Here is an 18951-nt window from a genome sequence, read left to right as displayed (position 1 = left end):
TCTGGCAGATCCTGTCTTTCATTTTCATGTCTGAGGCTCAATTATGTGTCCTGTTCCTTACTAAATTGGGGTGGCTATTTGTGGCATGAGAGGTCCTGGTGTCAGAGGCATTTGCAACACGCCATGTAGACCTGTCGTGCTTTGATCACAAATAACAGGGCATATTTATTCCTCTGCTTCCGGCTCCTTAGAATTGGTGATGCTCTTGGTTTTAAGAGCCACCAGACCTTTTCCCAGTTGACCTGGGAGATGTGTGTGTTTCCTCTAGTTAACAAACGAGCATTTTGGTTAGGCAGTGCAGCTCAGTAAAGTTAAACCCTGCCTGTGTCTGTGGATATGAAGGGTTTGACGCAGTGTGCTTGACAGGCAGAACACTATGTAGCCGTGGAACAGAAATTCCATTGAAGCTCAGTTCCCCAGCTCCGAGAGGGATGTAATTCATTGAACAAGCAAACGTGGGTTTAAAGTTCACGGAGAAGCAGACAATGCTGCCGAGCTGGAAGCTTTTGATGGAGGGTCAGTCCCCTGCATTGTTTGTTCCAGCCCTTTAGAAAAGCGTGTTTTTCCTGTGATATCTGAAAGCAACCTGGCTGGTTGAGAGAGACTGAACAGGAACCTGCATGGTGTTAAAATACATCCTCGTCGGGGAAACAGAACGTATCGGCTGGTTCCTCTTAATCTCAACGTGTGTGTTCCGATCACCTAAATAAGACAACACCAGGCACGCAGGGCTTTCTTGTGTGAGTAAGTGCTGGCAAGATTGGGCCCTGTGTCCTTGAGGGAATTCAGAGATGATGCTTGGAAGAATGGATACTGCACAGAATAGCTCTACTTTTTTCTTTAGACTTGGCTGTTAAATAAATCGGCTGAAGGGGTGTTTGTGTGTGTCAGAGTATAGCCACCCGATTGGCATCTGTTCAAGCAGAGCTCTGTTTGTAGCTTTCCAATGGGAAGTGTATGTTACAGGTCCTCCCCAGCCGGAAGGGACAATAGCAACAGGCACATACTGAGGGAGATTCGTTCTGAAGCAGCGGCTGTATATTTTGTTTGGATGATTTAAGCTGAACGCCACGGAGACAGGACCTGGGGATTACGGAGTGGTGTGCAGGGGCGGAGTTCTGCAGAGCTGGCAGTTTCTTGGACCCAAAGTGTAACTGATTAGCATGTCATTGTCCTGGAATGAGGCAGGACGAGACAGCATCCTACCTATCGAGCTATCCCTGCTCCCCTCTGATCAGCCCGCTGCCAACTCATTCAGTTCTCAGACACCTTTGTAGTTTCTCCTAGGATGGGCCACGTGCTTGGCAGGCGCTCCCCAGAAACCCACAAAGCCATCTCAGTATCCACCTTCAAATGCCGCCTCAAAACTCTTTCACGCTGGCTCCTGCCAAAACCTAACCACAGTTAAGCTGCTGAGGTCATGCTGACCAGTATAGTCCCATTTGTTCCCTCCATCTGCGTGTATCCGTCTGTCCTGCCTTGCCTTGTATTTAGATTATAAGCTCCTTGGGGCAGGAACTGTCTGTCTGTTCTGTTTGCACAGCAGCTTGCAGAGTGGGATCTGGTCCATGACTGTGGCTCCTCGGAGCTACAGTAATACAAATAATTACACAGTCCGTGGACTCAGTCCTCACCAAAGAGTTACATTTTGGGTGCTGTTTTTTGGAATGCGCAGATGCTTGCAGATATTCACACCATCAGCGTTCCAGAGTGGGATTGTGTTGGTGGCCGTTTGCAAAGCTAAAATTGCCTTTCTTGATTTTTTTCCGCCCCCTCTCTCCCAGGATTCCACCTGAGCGGGACAGTAACAGAGCCGGCAACGGCGACAGAACCAGAGATGACCTACAAAGTCGCCATCAGCTTCGACCGCTGCAAGATCACTTCCGTGACGTGCGGCTGCGGGAATAAGGACATTTTTTACTGCGCACATGTGGTGGCGCTCTCGCTGTACAGGATCCGCAAGCCAGAGCAGGTCAAACTCCGTCTTCCCATCTCAGAGACCCTTTTCCAGATGAACAGGGACCAGCTACAAAAGTTTGTTCAGTATTTAATCACAGAACACCACACCGAGGTACTGCCAACTGCCCAGAAACTGGCTGATGACATCCTGTCCTCCAACTCCGAGATCAACCAAACGCATGGTAATTCTTACGGCTTGTTTGATGACTTGCAGTAATATCTTTAGGTGCGGGGGCTGGCAATAGAGATTGCACAGTAGTGGACGCGGCCTTGCCTGTCTGCTTCTACCCAGAGAGAGATGAAAAGGAGCAAATTAAATTGACAGCCAGCGCCTGCGTTAGTATCACATCGGCATTCGACGTTTGTATCTGCTTTGATCTGTGTTGTTGGCTGCATGTTTATTCGCTGGCCATTGGATCACACAGACAGATACAACCAAGGGTCACAGATGATGTGCGATAAATAGCACAGAATAGAGGGGGAGGGGAGAGTCAAAGGCAGGAGTCGAGGGAGAGCTGCATGTGGTTGTCTCCTCTAAGGAGTCCTTGGTGGGTTAAAGCACAGGACAGAGAGTCAGGAGGACGGCTCTGGCTCCTGGCTCTGCTCTGGCCAACTCATCTAACCCTGGGAAATCTTGGCAAATGCTCACTCTTCCCATTCCCGTCCCCGGCTCCGCTCCACCAGCGTTAACTGTGTGCGGAGCCCCGGTGCAGCACCATGGGAGCTGTGCCAGCCCAGAGCTGCATTAGAAGATGCTTCAAACATTGCCATCTCCTGTGGGGCTAACCCTGTGGTAGCCAAGTGTTGATGAGGCGTTAATCTCTCCGTGCATCTATTTGCCTAGTATAAAATGAGCATAGCAATCCTGCCCTACTTCAGCGGGGTGGGGGAGTTCTGAGGCTCAGTTCACGTTTATAATGTGCTGCGAGATCCTCCTCTGGAAGGTAGTGTATAGGTGAGTATTAGTATGATGCTTTTGGTCCAGCGATCTGAGCGCAAGGTTTAGTGCCAAGATCTCCTTCGTTCTAATCCGGCTTCTGACATGGCCTTGAGCCAGACACATACAACCAGGTTTTTCAGAGATGCAGAGCATCTTCAGCTCCCTTTGACTTCCGTGGGGTCTCAGGATGCTCCGCACCTCTGACAATCAGACCAGGAGTCACTGTGTCTATTCCTCCAGCTGTAAAGAGGAGTTGATAATACTTCTCTGCTGCGTAAGGGTATTGTAGGGATGAACGTGTGTAAAGTGCTGTGAAGAGGGAAAGCCCAGTAGAAGGGTAAGTAGGATCAAAACTGGTCTGAATCCCTGTGTAGAGCAAAATTAGTGTTTAAGCAAAAAATGGTGGCAGCTCTCTTCTCGCTCTGAACCTCACCATTGGGGTGTAGTTGGAGTGAGAGCCATTGCGTAGCACTTCTTTCTCCAGAGCAGGAAGAGTCCAAAGACCTGTACAAGGGGAATTCATTTGTTGCTGTAGTCAGCAGATAGCAGCCAAAATCGTGTTGATTCCAAGCCTTATAAAAATACAGACATGTTTTTAGTTAGTGTCTCTATTTTAAAGTTTGGAGTGTGAGATATTCTTTTAAAAAATCCTCTCTCTATACTAACAAATTACCTTGATCTGACAAAGCAACACATGTTTACTAAGTGTAGGGGTGTGATTAGCTATCCAAAGATTCATGAATGAGATAGCTCTGATGCCAAAACTTAAATACCACATGCCTTCATCCGTGGAGATGACACAGACACGCTTCCTGGAGTAGAGAGAGAGAGATCCATAATGCTTTGACAAACCCTAAATCAGTCAATCTCTCCCACTGCACCAGGATTCAGAACAAGATTCAAAGAATTTAAGATAAATCATCAGTTCCCTCAGATGTCTTGGAGTCTAAGGGGCTCAGTAGAAAATGTTAGTGTTCTAAGGCACCTGTTGTCCAGGTTTTAGCTTGGGAGCCAGATCAGTATTGCAAACTTTTATTAGTATGCAATGCACTGTGGATGCCACCAATACGCACAGCAGTTATATGGAACGGGCATCTTGAACAGCAAGGCCTAAGGCAAGGAACCCAGGAAGTTCTGCAGCCTCCCTTTGAAGGGGTTGTGGGTACCAGATTGCGAGTACACCAGAGTTCTCCAATGGCTGAAGCTAGAAGCAATCTGAAGGAGGCCTAGTCTATTTTTCCGTTGCCCTGCCCTTCCTTTCCAAACACATGCCAGCCTAGGACAGGCTTTCTGTATTCTTGAAGCTGGGTGATTTAAAATTTTGTAGATTTTTTTTTTTAATTCACCCACCTCTTTGGGAAGTTGATTCAGTTCCCCTGAAAGTTCTATCATATGGCTATACTTGAAATGGTACTTTTAAGACATATTCCCTAATCTCCTCCACCCCCCCCCCCCACCCCCATTGTTTCTGGTCTTGTCTGACTGAAACCCTCCGGGGGCCAAGATTTAGTCTCCTTCATGGTATTGAAAAGGGAGGCTTTCAGCATGTTGGCCTCTACAGCCTGAATCAGCCTGAGGTTACTTTGTCTTGGAGAAGGAGCTGTCTGCCCTGAAATCCCACCTTTCTGTGAAGAGAGCGCGTTCACAGGTCAGATCAATGTTAAATATTCCCTGCCTGGCTCTGCTCACAGAAGAGGCTGCTTTTTGTAGAGGTGCATGTATCGATCAGCCTGCCCCGGGTGTCCAGCCCCTGTGATTCACACTTACTAACCAGCCTCATTCTGAGCTGTCAACCCTTCAGCGTGGTGAGTCATGCGGGGGCAGCATTGTCTAGTGATTAGTGCAAGCAGCTGAGAATTGGGTGTGTTCTGATTTGCTGGGTGAGCATAGGCCCGTCACGTAACCTCAGTGAAATAAAATTGGGATGATGATGATCACATTCCTCCCAGAGTTCCTCAGTGCATTCGGAGCAGTCAGCATGGAGCATCGTGTGTAGCCAGCTGTGTCCGGCAGCCCATTTGGGTGTCTTAGTATTAGGGCGCGTTCCTGTTACTGTTGGGGAGCCAAAGCGGTTAATTTCCACATTGGGCTCAAATCCCCTCCCTAGCGGGACATAGGGGATCTCCCGCGTTCCAGGGATGTAGCTGAACAGTGACAAACTATGGCATCGATCGAACGGGGCTGCTGAAAGTGCCCCTCATGATTCCTGTCAGTGACCGTCAGGCATGGGCTCAAATGGAACCTTGCAAAGACTCATAATGAAAGTGTCTCACCCTCTTAACCCGTCTGTGTTCTGAGTCTTCTCTGGCAGTTTTAATAAGGTGACCACACAGACTTTCATTATGAGCATTTTCCCACAGGGGGAGTTTCATGGGCTTGCAGTAAAGGTTAATGTGACCCCCGGAGATGGCACAAAATGGTGGGCTTGCTGTCATTAACGCTGCAGATCAAACTCTGTTTCTTGTCCTTTTTCCTCGGCAGTCCGCCTCGGGTGGTAATGGCCCTCAGGCAGCTGGCGGCAGCAAGGGGGAGCTGCTAAAGAGGCAGACCAAGCTGGTTGTGGCTGTTTCTGCTGCAGTACAAACTAAAGCTACTGGAAGTCTTCCTCTCCCCTTCAGCCCTCATACCCACTGCTCTCTGTGTTGGGAGGATTTCTTATCACTCGGCTAGCTGCCTGACCTGGATCGATTCCCAGCTCCTGAGAGCTCCCGGAACTCGAATTTGTGCTCTTCACAGAGGGGACGATGATTTTGGTTGGTGCAGTACAGAACATGAGATCATGGTTCTGCCCCAAGGCAGTCTATGACGACAGAGTTAGCGCATGGTGCAGATGCAGGAGGGAGAGCCGTTTTGGGGGGGTGAGGGGTGGGAGGGGTTCTCTAGCAGCGGTTCCTCAAATGAGGGGATTAGCTGATGCCACACGAGAGAAGTGTGTCTTTGAGGAGGTAACTGGAGGGAAAGATTAGGAGAATCTTTGAACTGGGCTGGGGAAGTGTGTTCTAAGTGAAAGGCTATTGCGGGAGAAGGCTGTGAAGCGCCAGGATTCATTCTCAACGTAAACGGGCTCAGGGACGCAGTAGTAGGAGATGGAGCCCAGAGGGCTCTGAATAGCGACAGTGGAACACTGGCAACGCTGGTGAGTTTTCACTGCGGCAGCATGACGAAGGTCTGAGCAGCAGCAGAAGCGCTGGCTGCCAGTCAGTCTGCAAACTCAGGAAGGCAACTCTGCATGAGTTTCTTTGGTTCACGTTTGGAAGCTAGCTCTGAAAAAGATTTGAGGGTCATCGTGGCTCATCCGCTGAACATGGGCACCCAGTGTCACGCTGTGACCAAAAGAGCTATTGGGAGCCTGGGATGCATCAACGGGGGAATCTTGAGTAGGAATGGAGAGGTTATTTTACCTGTCCCCATGGCACTGGTGCTACCGCTGCTGGAATCCTGTGTCTGGCTCTGGTGCCCACAGTTCATAAAGTATATTGGTAAATGGAGAGGGGTCAGAGAAGAGCCTCGAGAATGGTGAAAGGATTAGAAAACCTGCCTTCTAGCGATAGCCGCAAAGAGCTTCACAGAGAGAAGGTTAAGGGGTGACTTGATCACAGTCTCTGAGTACTTACATGGCAAACAGATATTTCATAACAGGGTCCTCAGCCTAGCCGGGAAAGCTCTAATACCGACCCAATTCAGACTGGAAATAGGGTATTGGTTTTTAATGAGGAGAGTAATTAACCGTTGGATGATTTTTCAATCAAGACTGGATGCTTTTCTAGAAGCTCTGCTCTAGGAATTATTGTGGCCTGTGTTCTACAGGGGGTCAGACTAGATGGTCCCATCTAGTCTTGGAATCTACGGATTTATAAGCACCTCAGTGGATTTAAACCGGTTCTTCAAGCCCTGCCAGAAGGTTGGGGTTTGGATCCCCCTCGTTAGGGGGGAAAAATTAGGTTACTGCTGCGGAAGAGGAGGAGCTGGATGGCTTAAACAGAACTTTCCCATTCCAGCTTCCCCTCTCGCAGCTCTGACCACATCAGCCCTTCTCAGAGCCTTTCCATTGCGTTCTGCATGAAGTTGAAGCTTCTCATCCTGACCTTCAAGCCTCTGTCCCAGGGCTTTGGGCTAGAAGGCGGAGGGCGAATGTTTCAAGCCTCACATGGTGTTAGTCTCGCTGGCAACATCACTCCTGCAGAGCCAGGCACTAGGAGGGGGGTGATATGGGGCACACCTCTCCCTGGAGCATTGCATTTACATGTATCTGTCCCTTGAGGTGTCTGTCAGTTCAGCTCTTGGTCAGCCCGTGTGGCGGTGAAACCCTCCCTCTTCCTGCTGTTGATTTATTTAGCGTGTGCCTAGTTGTCTAGCCAAGCGATGGGATCTGCAGTGGCGTGATGCAGTTCTTTGAGGCCACCGCGGAACCTAGGCAGCAGGCATTCCTCGACAACATGCCACGTCATCCGTGTGGCACTGCAGCTGCACAAAGAGCTGTCACGAACGTCCCAGCGCTACTGGTTGGCTGCACAGAGACCTTGCCCGGTCCGGAACCTGTTCCACAGGGACCACTGGCGATGGGGCTGGTCAGAACCAGGCTGGAAGATAGTGAGGCCGGCGACGAGGGACTGGTTGGGGATTATAACAGATCCATTCCTCTCGTCAGAGTGTTTCCGCCCTAACATCCTGGTGTGGCGGATAAGACCATAATGGGTGACATGATGGCAAACGTGTGGCTGGTGATTTAAAAGATCATTGTGTAGCAGCAGGCTTGGGCTGGTGCACACGTTCTCCAGTAACTTGCCAGTGGCGACCTCTCGGATGATATGGGGAGGAGCGATATTGCTCAGAATTGGGAGCCATGGGAGTGGAGTCGGACGCAGGGTGCTGGAGATGTTGCGCACGGTGGCATGTAACTGCGTGTGTGAGATGTGTGGTTTCCCGTCCTGTTTAAACATGGTTCCGGCTAACACAGCTCGAGCAGCTGCACCATCAATTCTTCTGCCATTGCTGGTAGGAGGGGAGCTTCCAGGACTACTGCTCTGACCTGACTCAGTTTCAGTTACTGTATTTGATTTATATGCTGGGTCGCTTGTCTAAATCCTGAGGCTTCCTTAGAAAACCTCATCTGATCTCGTTTAGTTTAAAAAAAAAGGAAGAGGCGGTTTGAGAGACCCATGAAAAGACATGACCCTCCACTTCTCTGCTATTTTTATCTCTTGTTATAGGTCATTTGCTTTCCTTGTGCCTGTTTTTCCCCTTGAGCTTTTGTCTGGGTGGCTTCCATTCACCTCTGTTTTCTCTCCAAACGTCAGAGAAGCAGCCCAGCGGGCTTTCCGTAAGGCCCCATGTGCAATCATAAGACATTCCTCCTGGGCTTTGGGGCAGGTCATGACTAAGCTGGCTTGAGATCTGCTTCAGGTTCTTCCCAAGCTGTCAGGTCCCAGGGCAAGTGCCTCAAGACACTGCTGACCTTGCTCAAAACTTCCAATCAGTCCACGGGAGGTTGGCAGGAAGCCCCGAAGCGGAAGCCCTCAGCGCCCTAGGTAGGAGCTGTGGCTCAGACTGTGCTTCAGTGCACATCCACCAGCAACAGCCTTGTGGTTCTATTTGGCTCCTCGTGGCTGGAGAAGGTGCTGCCTTCCTAGTCTTTGTTCATAGGGGATTTGCTCCATTTCCAGATTTAAAAAAAAAAAAAAAAAATCTTTTCCTTCTCTTTTTACTCAGATTTTTTTATTTGTCACCCCCCACCCCCTTTTTTTAAAGCGCTTGCCTATTAAATCTCTCCCATCCCAAGTACTAGTGTGGCCAAGGGCATCTCTCTCTCACACAGAGGTACAACCGGATGCCAGTCTCGTTCAGTCTCCTTGTTGTGGGCTGTAACTGTGTAGTTGCAAGCTTGTGACTTTTTTTGCAAAGAGAAGGAAGGAGGGTGGGGAGGGGCTGAGGTCTGCTGCAGTCCTGTGCGTTCTGCAGAATACTCTGTCCAGGCAGCTGGAGCAACAGAGGCTGCAGCATGTGGCTTTGAGATACCACAGTGATGAGGGATGTTTAAATCCCTAGACAAATACTTTTGAAAGCAGGGGGTTGGGAGAGGAAACCAGCGTGGAAACAGAGTGGATCATCAGATGTCCCAGACGCAACACCAGTGAGCCCCAGGACAGCACGATTTCTGATCCATACATAGATCTACTGTTTGAACCGCCGTGAGGCCAGGCTTTCTGCTTTATCCCCTTTATTCCTCCCCTGCCTGTCCCTCTCCTGGCCCAGGCAACTCCTTTCTCACATCTCTTTTCGTGACCGCTTCTGCATTTGGTTAGTGAATGTGCTTCCTGGGCAGGTACATATCTGTGGAGATAGGCAGGGTTTGTCGGCCTTTCTTTCACACCTCTGACCCTCTTGAGTGAAGGACTTCCTCAGAGGAACGCCAGAAGAATCACATTAGGAAGCACCCATCGGAGAACTTGGCCATGCTCAAGCACTTGGAGTATCCACACAAGGGCCCTGTGGCCTTTGGAGGCTAGCCAGGAAATATCTGAATATTCATTGGTGGTCTGCTTTTCTTCCGTCACCTGCCATGTGAATGACTCTCTTCCTTGTAATCATGTGAACAGAGCTAGGTTCCAACTGCACTCCACAGCCAGATGCCGGGGAAATGTGGCCATTACGTTCCGAGACAGAATTGGGTTTTCTGCAGATCTAGCAACTGATTTCTTAGCCATTTGTTTTATCTTCTCTTTAACCCCAGGTTGATAGCTTTGATTCTCTGGTCTAGCTTTTTTTCCCATAAGGAGACCTCTGTATGTGGATGGGAAATTCTTAAGCATTGGGGCTGGAATAATGGATGTGACTGTTCGGCTGGCACTAGTTGGACCAATTTCATGTGTAACTGTACTTCTGAAGTCTGTGTGGTGATTTTGCAGCCGTTCCAGGTGAGATGTGTGGAGGTGGTTCTTTAAATGTTGGAAATCTGTCAAGCATATCTGAAAACAGGGTTTTTAGACCAGGCATGTTAAGCAGCATTTTAAGCAGACTTGAGACCTGCTTTCCATGCTGTTCCCTGCTAATTTGGAGGCCGGACACAGAACCACCCTTCAGTTTTACTTACATCACCACATTCTACTGGCTAGGTTACCGCAGTGTTCAAATTGGCAATATACAATTGAGTGTTCCTATCATTAATATTTAAACATCTCACAAATCCCATTATTTACTCTTACATGTTTGTCTGTTTCCCCGGTGTAATTGGTAATACGTTATCTGCTCTTCCTGGTTGTCTGTGTAGGAGTCTGATATTACAAACATCCTCTATGAATCTTTTATATTAATGCAAAATAAATTCACAAGTAATAACTAGATATTTATTTTGAAGTGCAAGAAGTATGTTACCGTTCAACTGAAATCTAAAAATTGGATGTGAAAACCGGGTGACTTGTTATGGTGGAGGGGGACAATGTTACATACAAAATCCACTCAGACACTGTTTCTTTCTTGCCATCATGTTTTTGTTTAGAGCAGTGACCATTATAACTGATTGCCGGATGGAAATAATGGCCATGCTACTCAGGACCCCTGGATCATTCCAGTTTTGCATATTTTTAAACAATCCTCTTGTTCATTACTCTTGAGTTTAAACTTTAAACCCGGTGGCCTCATTTTTCAGAGGCGCTGAGTGTGCGCAGTTCCCAGCGATGTCACTTACCACTCATCACCATACCTAGCTCATGTATACAACCTTTGGATGTAAAGAGCCATCTCAGAGTTATGTATTGTTATTTACATTTACAAAGGAGGTCAGTATCACCCCCCTTTTGCAGGTAGGGAAACTGAGTCATGGAAGGGAAGTGACTTGCCCAAGGTCAGCCAGCAAGCCAGTGGCAGAGCCAGAAATGGAACCCAGGTCTCCCGAGTCCCAATCCAATGTCTGATCTGTTAGTCTTAACTGTTTCCCTAGGAACATGGGAATTGTCAGACTAGATCGGACCCAAACTCCATCTACCCAGGATATTGTCTCCAACAGTAGCCAGTGCCAGATGCTTCGGAGGAAGGGCTAGGAACCCCACAGTAGGCTGATGTGGGTACTCTGCCCCCTATGTAGCTCTCTTCTTAATCCCTTGGTTTAAGTTCTGAAGTATGAAAGTTTTTATATCCTTCAACCCTTTTTTTGGTTATCAATATCAATTACAACTCTGGGTATTCCTGTTATCCATGTGAACATCCAGCCTTTCTTTGATCTTGCTAAATACTTGGCCTTGTTGACTTCCTGTGGCAATGAGTTCCACAGTCTAATTGCACATCATATGACAAAGTATTTCCTTTTATCACTTTTAAATCTGTCACCTTTCAATTTCATTGACCGCCCCCATGTTCTTATGTTAGGAGACACTGGGTCTGTCTACACGTCAGCTGACTTGGGCTCGTGGGGCTAAAAATGGCCATGTAGATATTCAGGGTGGGACTCTCCACTTTTGCAGGGTCCTAGAGCCTGGGCTCCAGCCTGAGCCCAAACATCTAAACAGCAATTTTTCAGCCCCTCATCCTGAGCCCTGTGAGCCCAAGCCAGCTGCCCAAGGCCTGCTGTGGGTTTTTCATCCCCGTGTAGACGGATCCATTGAGAGCAATGGGTGCTCAGAACGTTACAAACCAGGTCATGAGAGGAAGGTCTGGCCCAGTGGTTAGACATGGGAGACCCAGGTTCAGGTCCGTGCTCTGCCTCAGACTCCGTGTATGACATTGAGCAAGCCCTTGATCTCTCGGTGTCTCTGTGAAATGGGATAGCAGCACTTCTCTACCTCTGTCCAGGGGTGGTGTTTGGATAAATACGTTGCAGGCGGGAGGGGCTCAGGGAGTGTGGTGATGGCGTCCAGATAAGTGCCTGAGATAGGTCAGGTCAGAGGTCCCTGGCTCTGGGTAGTCACACCACTCGCTCTCCTTCATTAGTGGGCGAGGGAGAGGAGCTAACCAGGAGTACAGATGAAAGATGTTTAAACTCCAGCCCGGTGTTGATCCAAAGGGGTCTCAGTCCCTTGGGCCCGTTCCTTCAGCCGAAGTCGTAGGGTTTGGCCGTTGGTGTCGATGGAATCAGGATCAGCCTGTTGTCTCTAGTTTAACGTCAGGAGCGCCGCACGGCTTCCTTTGGACTTAGCCAGTGTCTGTTCATTTCCTTCCTACTGTTTTAAATTCTGCCCCAATGATATTGTCCCGTCGATTGCTATTTCCTCAGCAGCATAATTTAGAGTCAGTATCTTCCTTGGGTAGAGTGCAGTGTTTGCCTAGGGCTTGGCTGGGAAGTCTCGCACGCGTTGATTGCTAGCAAGGATTAAAGGAGGCTTTTAAAAGAGGTGTAGAAAAGACATGTAATTGTATCTTATCGGGTCAGATGTGTTCAGTCTCACCCAACAGGTGGCAAAGTGTCTTGGGTTTGTTGCCCTCTCGTCGGAAACAGTTACCTGGCTCCACCAGAAGTATTAGAATTGGACTTTAGAGGGGTTGTTTTCCATCCGTTGACGTAGCAACATCGACTGTCTCTTGTCGTTTTCAAAGAGGGCCCTTCTGGGAGTCAAGTGCTCTCGGGATTGGGCCCATTGCCCGGCGCGGGAGCTGACTGGCTGGTGTGCCAGTCTAGTTCCTAGAGGTGGAGAACCTGCTGGAAACTCTCCGTGGCCCAGCTACAATCAGGAAGATCAGAGCTGCCTTCCCCAGCCAGCCGGTCGGGACAGCAGAGATGTGCTTTCCTGGTCACATTCCTGCAGAGCAGAGAATACGTCATACAGCTTTAATTGGAAACATTTTAGCCACTGCTTTCCCTCTGCTGGCTGTGCGGTGTCCTGCTGTTCCAGCGCTTGACCCCCTTACTCATTCAGGAGTGAAAATAGGCAGGAGAGAAGTAGGTTAAAGTTCAGCGGAGCATGCTCCAGGCTCTCGCATTTTTCATTGTCACCATTTTTCACTGAGGAGTTTCTGTTGAGCCCTTTTGCTGTATAGAACCAGAACAGTCTCGCATGGGGAGTCGGAGTGTTTTGTTATCTAATGTCAAGCATCCAGATGCAGAGATGCTGATAATTTTCACAAAGCAGCGGCATTGTTCGGCTGCTCACAAAGCTGCCTTTGAAGAATGTGAAAGGTTTTAAAATACTATATATTTGTGGTCAGCGCAAGTCGACAGCGGCTCCGAGATGCAAAATGTTTTTTAATTTAACAGGAGGGCTGCACAGCTGAATACTTGGGAATAAATATTGCTTTGTGCTCGACGGACACAAACTGTGTTTTATCTAGTGGCTTCTGAGGAAAAAAATCCTGTCAACTGGGTCTTTCATCTCCAAGCTTAGCTCCTTTTGACTTTGCAAGGAATGTCTTGGAAGCTGCCGTATTTGGGTGTCTTCCATGCAAACAGCAAACCAGGCTGGGCATATCATCTGTGCCGCCAGCTGCCGTCCTCCACCAGCTCTGGAACTGTAACCTAGTTAGTGTGAGCCTGCAAAGCAAGGGACGGTCATTCATGGTGAGTATGAATGTAGCAAAACAGATAGAAGAATTTGAAATACAAAAAGGAGAATGAGAGAGGTGTGAAAGGAAAACCAGATCCTCCTCTTTCTTTCTCTAAGAAGCTACAATTTTTCCCTTTGAAATATCCTGATTCAGCTGTTAGAAAATATGGCTCGGCCCCTGCAAACCTTGCTCACACAAGCAGATCTGCTGAAGTCGATGGGGCCACTAGGGGGAATGAGGACTGCTTGTCTGAGGAAGGTTCGCAACAATGGGGGCAAACAGAAATCTCCAAACACTAGGAAGAGCCAGAGGAAAACCTCAACCGTCTGCTGTAGTGACATTGGCCCTATCCTCTTTGTAGTTAAAAGAAACCAGACTCATTCCTTATCTCTAACCTTGCTTGGCAGAGGATTGTGGGGGGAGTTGGGTGCATTTTATCCCTCTCCACCACCACTTTGGTTTGTCATCTTGGGCCCTGATCCTGCCAGTGGATCCACACAGACACCAGAACGCCTCCTGGCACAGGGCTCACCGGGGTATAATTGCAGGATCAGCTCGTTGGAGTGTGAACTGAGCCCTTCGATGCCTGACCCCGAACATTCCCCAATCCTTTGACTTTTCCCCTAGGGTCTGTTCTCCCCTTTCACTCGCTTCACCGGAGAGTTCCCCTTCCACTCCTAGTCAGTGACCTGTTTGCATCCCCCGGCCTAGGTTGGTGACAGAAAAGGAGAAACACAAGCATTCGCTGACCATTACAAAATGAATCATGAAAAGTTCTTGGTGGTGGTAGGGCCTGTAGAGGGCTTGATGCTTGTTTCTCTCTCTCTGTTAACGAGTGCCACGTTTTAGGCCTCACGCCGGCAGGCAGCATCTCTTGCAAGTCTTTGAGCCTCTTCCACTGGGGAAGCGTGCAAGGGGAGAGCGCCCGGGTCTGGTGCCTGCAGCAATAAAAGTGATCACCTCCCTTTCCACAGGTGCGCCAGACCCCACCGCTGGCGCCAGCATCGACGACGAAAACTGCTGGCATTTGGACGAGGAGCAAGTGAGAGAACAAGTGAAACTGTTCCTGTCTCAGGGAGGGTACTACGGCTCTGGGAAGCAGCTCAACTCCATGTTCGCCAAGGTGAGCCGTTGGTTACTCTTTTCCACGTGCGCCTCACCCTGTGCTCTGCTGAGAATCGTGTGGGGGGCTGGGCTTTCAAAGGCACAGCTCGGCCCTCTATTGACATAGCATGTTGCCATCCAGCATGTCCGTTCCAGGCCATGATCTCCCCACTAGGCTGCCCAGAGTGCTCCAGGAAGTGGCTTCCTCCTTGCTCCCATGTCCTCTGCCAGCGTGGGTTGTGGGAGGGCTGCCAAGCTGAGTATCCAGGAGCAATACAAGTGAATGCTTGTGGATGGTGCTTGCAAAGGCGAGTCGCACTGTTAGTTCTGCTCCCGTTGTTAAGATCTTTAATGAGTCAGATCCCAATAAAACAGTAGTTCTGTAGCCTGGGATGGACATGCCACCTCAAACGGTTCTGAGGGCTAGGCTTGTTAGCCCTGTCAAAAGACTCTTGGGTAAGTTACTGTCCGTCTAGTAGCCTGGATGGGTGACCACGCGTTGCCTAGAGCTGTGGTTCTCAACCAGGGGTTCATGGACCCCTGGGGGTACTCAGAGGTCTACCAGGGGGTACATCAACTCATCTAGATACTTGCCTAGTTTTACAACAGGCGACATAAAAAGCACTAGCAAGGTCAGTTCAAACTAAAATTTCATACAGACACTGACTTGTTTGTACTGCTCTATATACGATACACTGAAATGTAAGCACAGTATTTCTGTTCTAATTGATTTATAGTATAATTATATGGTAAAATGAGGAAGGCAGCAGTTTTTCAGTAACAGGGCGGCTGTGACACTTTGGTATTTTTATGTCTGATTTTGTAAGCAAGTTGTTTGGCGAAACTTGGAGTCCACAAGACAAATCAGGCTCCTGAAAGGGGGACGGAGTCTGGAAAGGTTGAGAGCCACTGGCCTAGAGGTAACACAGCATCCTACTGTTCTACCAGCTAATGTGATCCTGTTGAGATGGAGCATGTCTCCGAAGAGCCTGAACGTGTCTTTAAAAACCACCTTCTCTCCAGCTGACCCCTCCTGTGTCTAACCTAAGGACTTCTCCCGACCTCTTCCTCCCTCCCCGCTTCAGGTCCGTGAGATGCTGCGCATGAGAGATTCCAATGGAGCCAGGATGCTGACGTTAATAACGGAGCAGTTCATGGCAGATCCCCGGCTCTCCCTCTGGAGGCAACAGGGAACGGGCATGACGGACAAATGCAGGCAGCTCTGGGATGAGCTGGGTAAGTTTCCCATCTTGCAAAGAACAGCAGGGCTGTCGGGGCTGCCAGTTTGTCAGGTCAGTTGTGCTGGGAAGGGTGGGAAAGAGCTTGTTGTAGCAGAGCGACCTGAAAGACTGTAAGTACCCAGCACTTTCTGACTCCACCCAGCCTTCCCATGGGCCCTAATGGGCTGCGGAAGGCTAGACAGGTGCATAGGCAGTAGGGGGAAGGGGAGTTTCATAGCAATCAATCAGACAGAAATTAATTTCTTTTTCCTCCTGATTTAGCTTCTCCGCTTTAGAAATAACCAACCAAACCAACCAGCCCACCCCTTTTCTACCCAGGAGACGGAACTGGTGTTAGGGTGCAGGTCACTGTGTTGAAGGCTCCTCAGCAAAATGTCTGCAGAGGGACGTGAGGGTCCTGCAAGTCCTAGAGGCTGCTTTGAGAACAACTTGGCTTGTGGCTTAGCAATGGGGGTAGGGAAGGAATTTTGTCTGGCTGGCTAGAAATCTCTGAGTAGACTTTGGTTTGGGGCTGGCAACTCTGGCGAGGGCGTCATGCTCCGCGCTCTCGAGCTGTCTGCCTGTTGGATCTCCCTGCTCAGCCTTCGGCAGAGAAACCCGTTCAAAGGTTCGGGTGGTGGCTGAGGTCAGAGGAGCTTTGGGGGGGTCTGCACCGTTTGTTGCCATGAGCCAGAAATAGTGTTACTAGTGAGCCCTAATCTGCAAGGAGAGAGGTGGCGTCTTCAGCTTTGTCCAAGGGAGCAAAGCTTTTCCCCATGACAGGCAGTGAGGGCAGGTCACCAGTGTGTGGGGGAGGGAGTGATGCTTTTCAGGGTTAACCAGGGTGACTCGCTGCCAGCTGCTCACAGCAGGAGGGAACCTCGTCTATGTATGTGGGGGTGGGAGGGATTATCCCCAAGCTGCAGGCAACGCAGGCGCGCTGCTCCAGAGGTGTCGCACACCCCCGCTGCTCCCCAGAGCAGCTTTACACACCCGACTTTGTTACACTCAGGTGCTCAGTCCCTTGTCTTCTGGACACTGCAGAGTGCCCCGAGCCATGAAAACAGAGCACCCCAGTTTACCAGCTTCCCCTCAGTTCAGCACTCTCCTTAGCACCAGGCACTTAGACAGGTCCGTACAAAACCAGATCGCAGTTTGTTTAACAAAGCTTGAGTTCCAGAGCCAAATAAAAGCCAGCGGAAGGAATTGGTTACAAGTGAAGGAAAACCCCAACTTGCGGTCTAGAACCTGTACAAGTTACTTTCTCAGCTGATGAGATATTTGTGCCCCAGTGACCCGTCCCCACAGTGCTGGTCAATTACAGAGGCGACGTTCTGCTGGAGGTGAAGTTGGGAAGAAGACGGTTGTGATTCACCCCAGACACCTTAAGCATCACCGAGGGTAGCAAACATGGCACCTGCCTTTTCAAAGAGGTGCTGCCATGATCCTGGGAAATCCTTCCCAGGAACTGGCCTTCAGTGCCAGATGAACTGGCCTGAAGCAGTGATTGGAAGAAGACATCCAGCGGAATATGATGTACTGGGGACAAACAGCCTAATTCCCGGGAAGGAAAACCCTGCTGCTTTGATTGAGAATTCTGACCATGTCAGCGAAACGGGGGAAAAGAGAATTCACTGGGAGCTATTAGGATTTTCAAGAGTCTTTATTGCAGGCCAGCATGGGAGCCTCGTGAGGAAACATAACCATTTACAGGGTGAGGTGTGAAGTTCTCTGGGGGATTCCTTGCATGATTAGTGGTGAAGCTGCAACTGAGATCAGGATCCTGGTGTGGCTGATGCTGCCCAAGCACAAAGTTCCCGCCCTCAGGAGCTATCAAGCTAAATAGGCAAGAGACCTTTCAGGGTGAGAGGGGGAGGGGTGGCAGAGGGTACATCTGCCCAGCACAGAAAAACTGGGGCACCGAGTCTCAGATCCCGGGTCAACTGAGTTGGCTCGAGGGGCTGCTGGGCTATAATTAGCAGGGTAGACATCCCCCACTGGGGCTCTGAACCCTAGCGAGGCGGGAGGGTCTCGGAGTCTGGGCTCCAGCCCGAGCGGGAATGTCTATGCTGCTATTTTTAGCCCCGCAGCCCCAGCCGGATCAATAGAGGGTTTTTTTTTACAGTGTAGACATATGCACAGGGAGGGGAAGGATCTTGCCCAGAGTCACCCAGCTGGGTCACTTGGCCAGGAATTGGTCCTAGTCGAGTGTCCGAGCCACCGGACTGCAGCTTTGTAGACTAGTGAAGAGTCAGAAAACAGAGTAGAACTAAACAGTCCATTTTCAGCATGGCAGAGGGCCAGTGGTGGGGTCCCCCAGCGTTGCATGCAGGGCCCGGCACTGTGATACTTATTAGTGGTCTGGGAAGGAGGTGAGCAGTGCCATGAGCACGTTTGCAGGTGACACAATGGATGAGTCTAGCCAAAACGAGAGCAGCATCTGAGGAACATCAGAGAGACTCGCCAAGGCTAGGTCAGTGCGATAGCAGCTGAAATACAATGCCAGCAAATGCAGGGGAATGCACATTGCAAAGAAACATCCAGGGATCTTTGGGGACAGCTCGGTCAAAAAGGCAAACAACCAGACAGGAAGAAGAAACATTGGAATCAAACTATATACAGCAAATATGACAATGGTAGTCTGTAAATCCATGTATAGCCTCCCTGGAATGCTGTCTTCAGACCAAGTCACCTTTCAAAAGGAGACAATGGAAATAGTGGGTGTTCAGAGATTGGTGATGAAAATCATTAGTGATGTGGAGAGACTTCCATCTGGCTTAGTGAAGGGAGGAGTGAGAGGAGACGGGATGGAGGTGTACCAGATAGCGGATGGTTTGTAAATCGGGCACTGCTCTTCACTCATTCTCCTCATACAAGAGCCAGGGGATATACAGGGAAATTTGAAAGATAACAAATTGTAAGCTGATAAAAGGAAATGTGTTTTTATGCAATGCAGTTAATCTGTGGAATCCACTGCTGCAAGGTGTGATTGAGACCCAATTTAGTGAGATTAAGAGTCGGGTTTGCCATATGTGTGACAGTCATGAAAACACTTGGGCCCTGTCTACACTTGTGTTAGCACCAGTGCAGCTCTACCTGTGGTAGAGAATGACACACCTTCAACACAAAGCCATAAGATGTAACAAGTTAGCAGCCCTGTGCCTGTCTGATTAAATAAACTGGAATACCCATAACCTGGCTTTGTGGGATAAAAGAGAAAACGGGCCCTTTAAAAACAATGGGTTTGGACACACTTAA

General features: G+C 49.3%; 1 protein-coding gene and 1 long non-coding RNA gene across 2 annotated transcripts in view; one reads left to right on the top strand and one right to left on the bottom strand.

Moving 5' to 3' along the window:
• Window positions 1–1788: 1788 nt before the first annotated feature.
• The window catches only part of ZSWIM5 (zinc finger SWIM-type containing 5), a 51593-nt gene continuing 34430 nt past the window's right edge, over window positions 1789–18951 (top strand). The window contains exons 1-3 of the mRNA XM_032804560.2: window positions 1789–2141; window positions 14344–14492; window positions 15559–15709. Coding sequence (XP_032660451.1) covers window positions 1838–2141; window positions 14344–14492; window positions 15559–15709 — 604 coding nt within the window. The 5' untranslated portion in view covers window positions 1789–1837. The remainder of the gene's footprint in view (window positions 2142–14343; window positions 14493–15558; window positions 15710–18951) is intronic.
• On the bottom strand, window positions 2158–3706 carry LOC116838962 (uncharacterized). The gene is made up of 3 exons (XR_004377018.1): window positions 3573–3706; window positions 3333–3471; window positions 2158–2243 (listed from the first exon to the last, which is right to left on the bottom strand). It is a non-coding gene; the product is annotated as an uncharacterized LOC116838962 (long non-coding RNA).

The sequence above is a fragment of the Chelonoidis abingdonii genome, chromosome 7 (assembly GCF_003597395.2).
Source record: "Chelonoidis abingdonii isolate Lonesome George chromosome 7, CheloAbing_2.0, whole genome shotgun sequence".
NCBI lineage: Eukaryota > Metazoa > Chordata > Testudines > Testudinidae > Chelonoidis > Chelonoidis abingdonii.
Note: the sequence above shows the minus strand (reverse complement) of the source record. Positions and strands in the feature narration are given on the sequence as shown.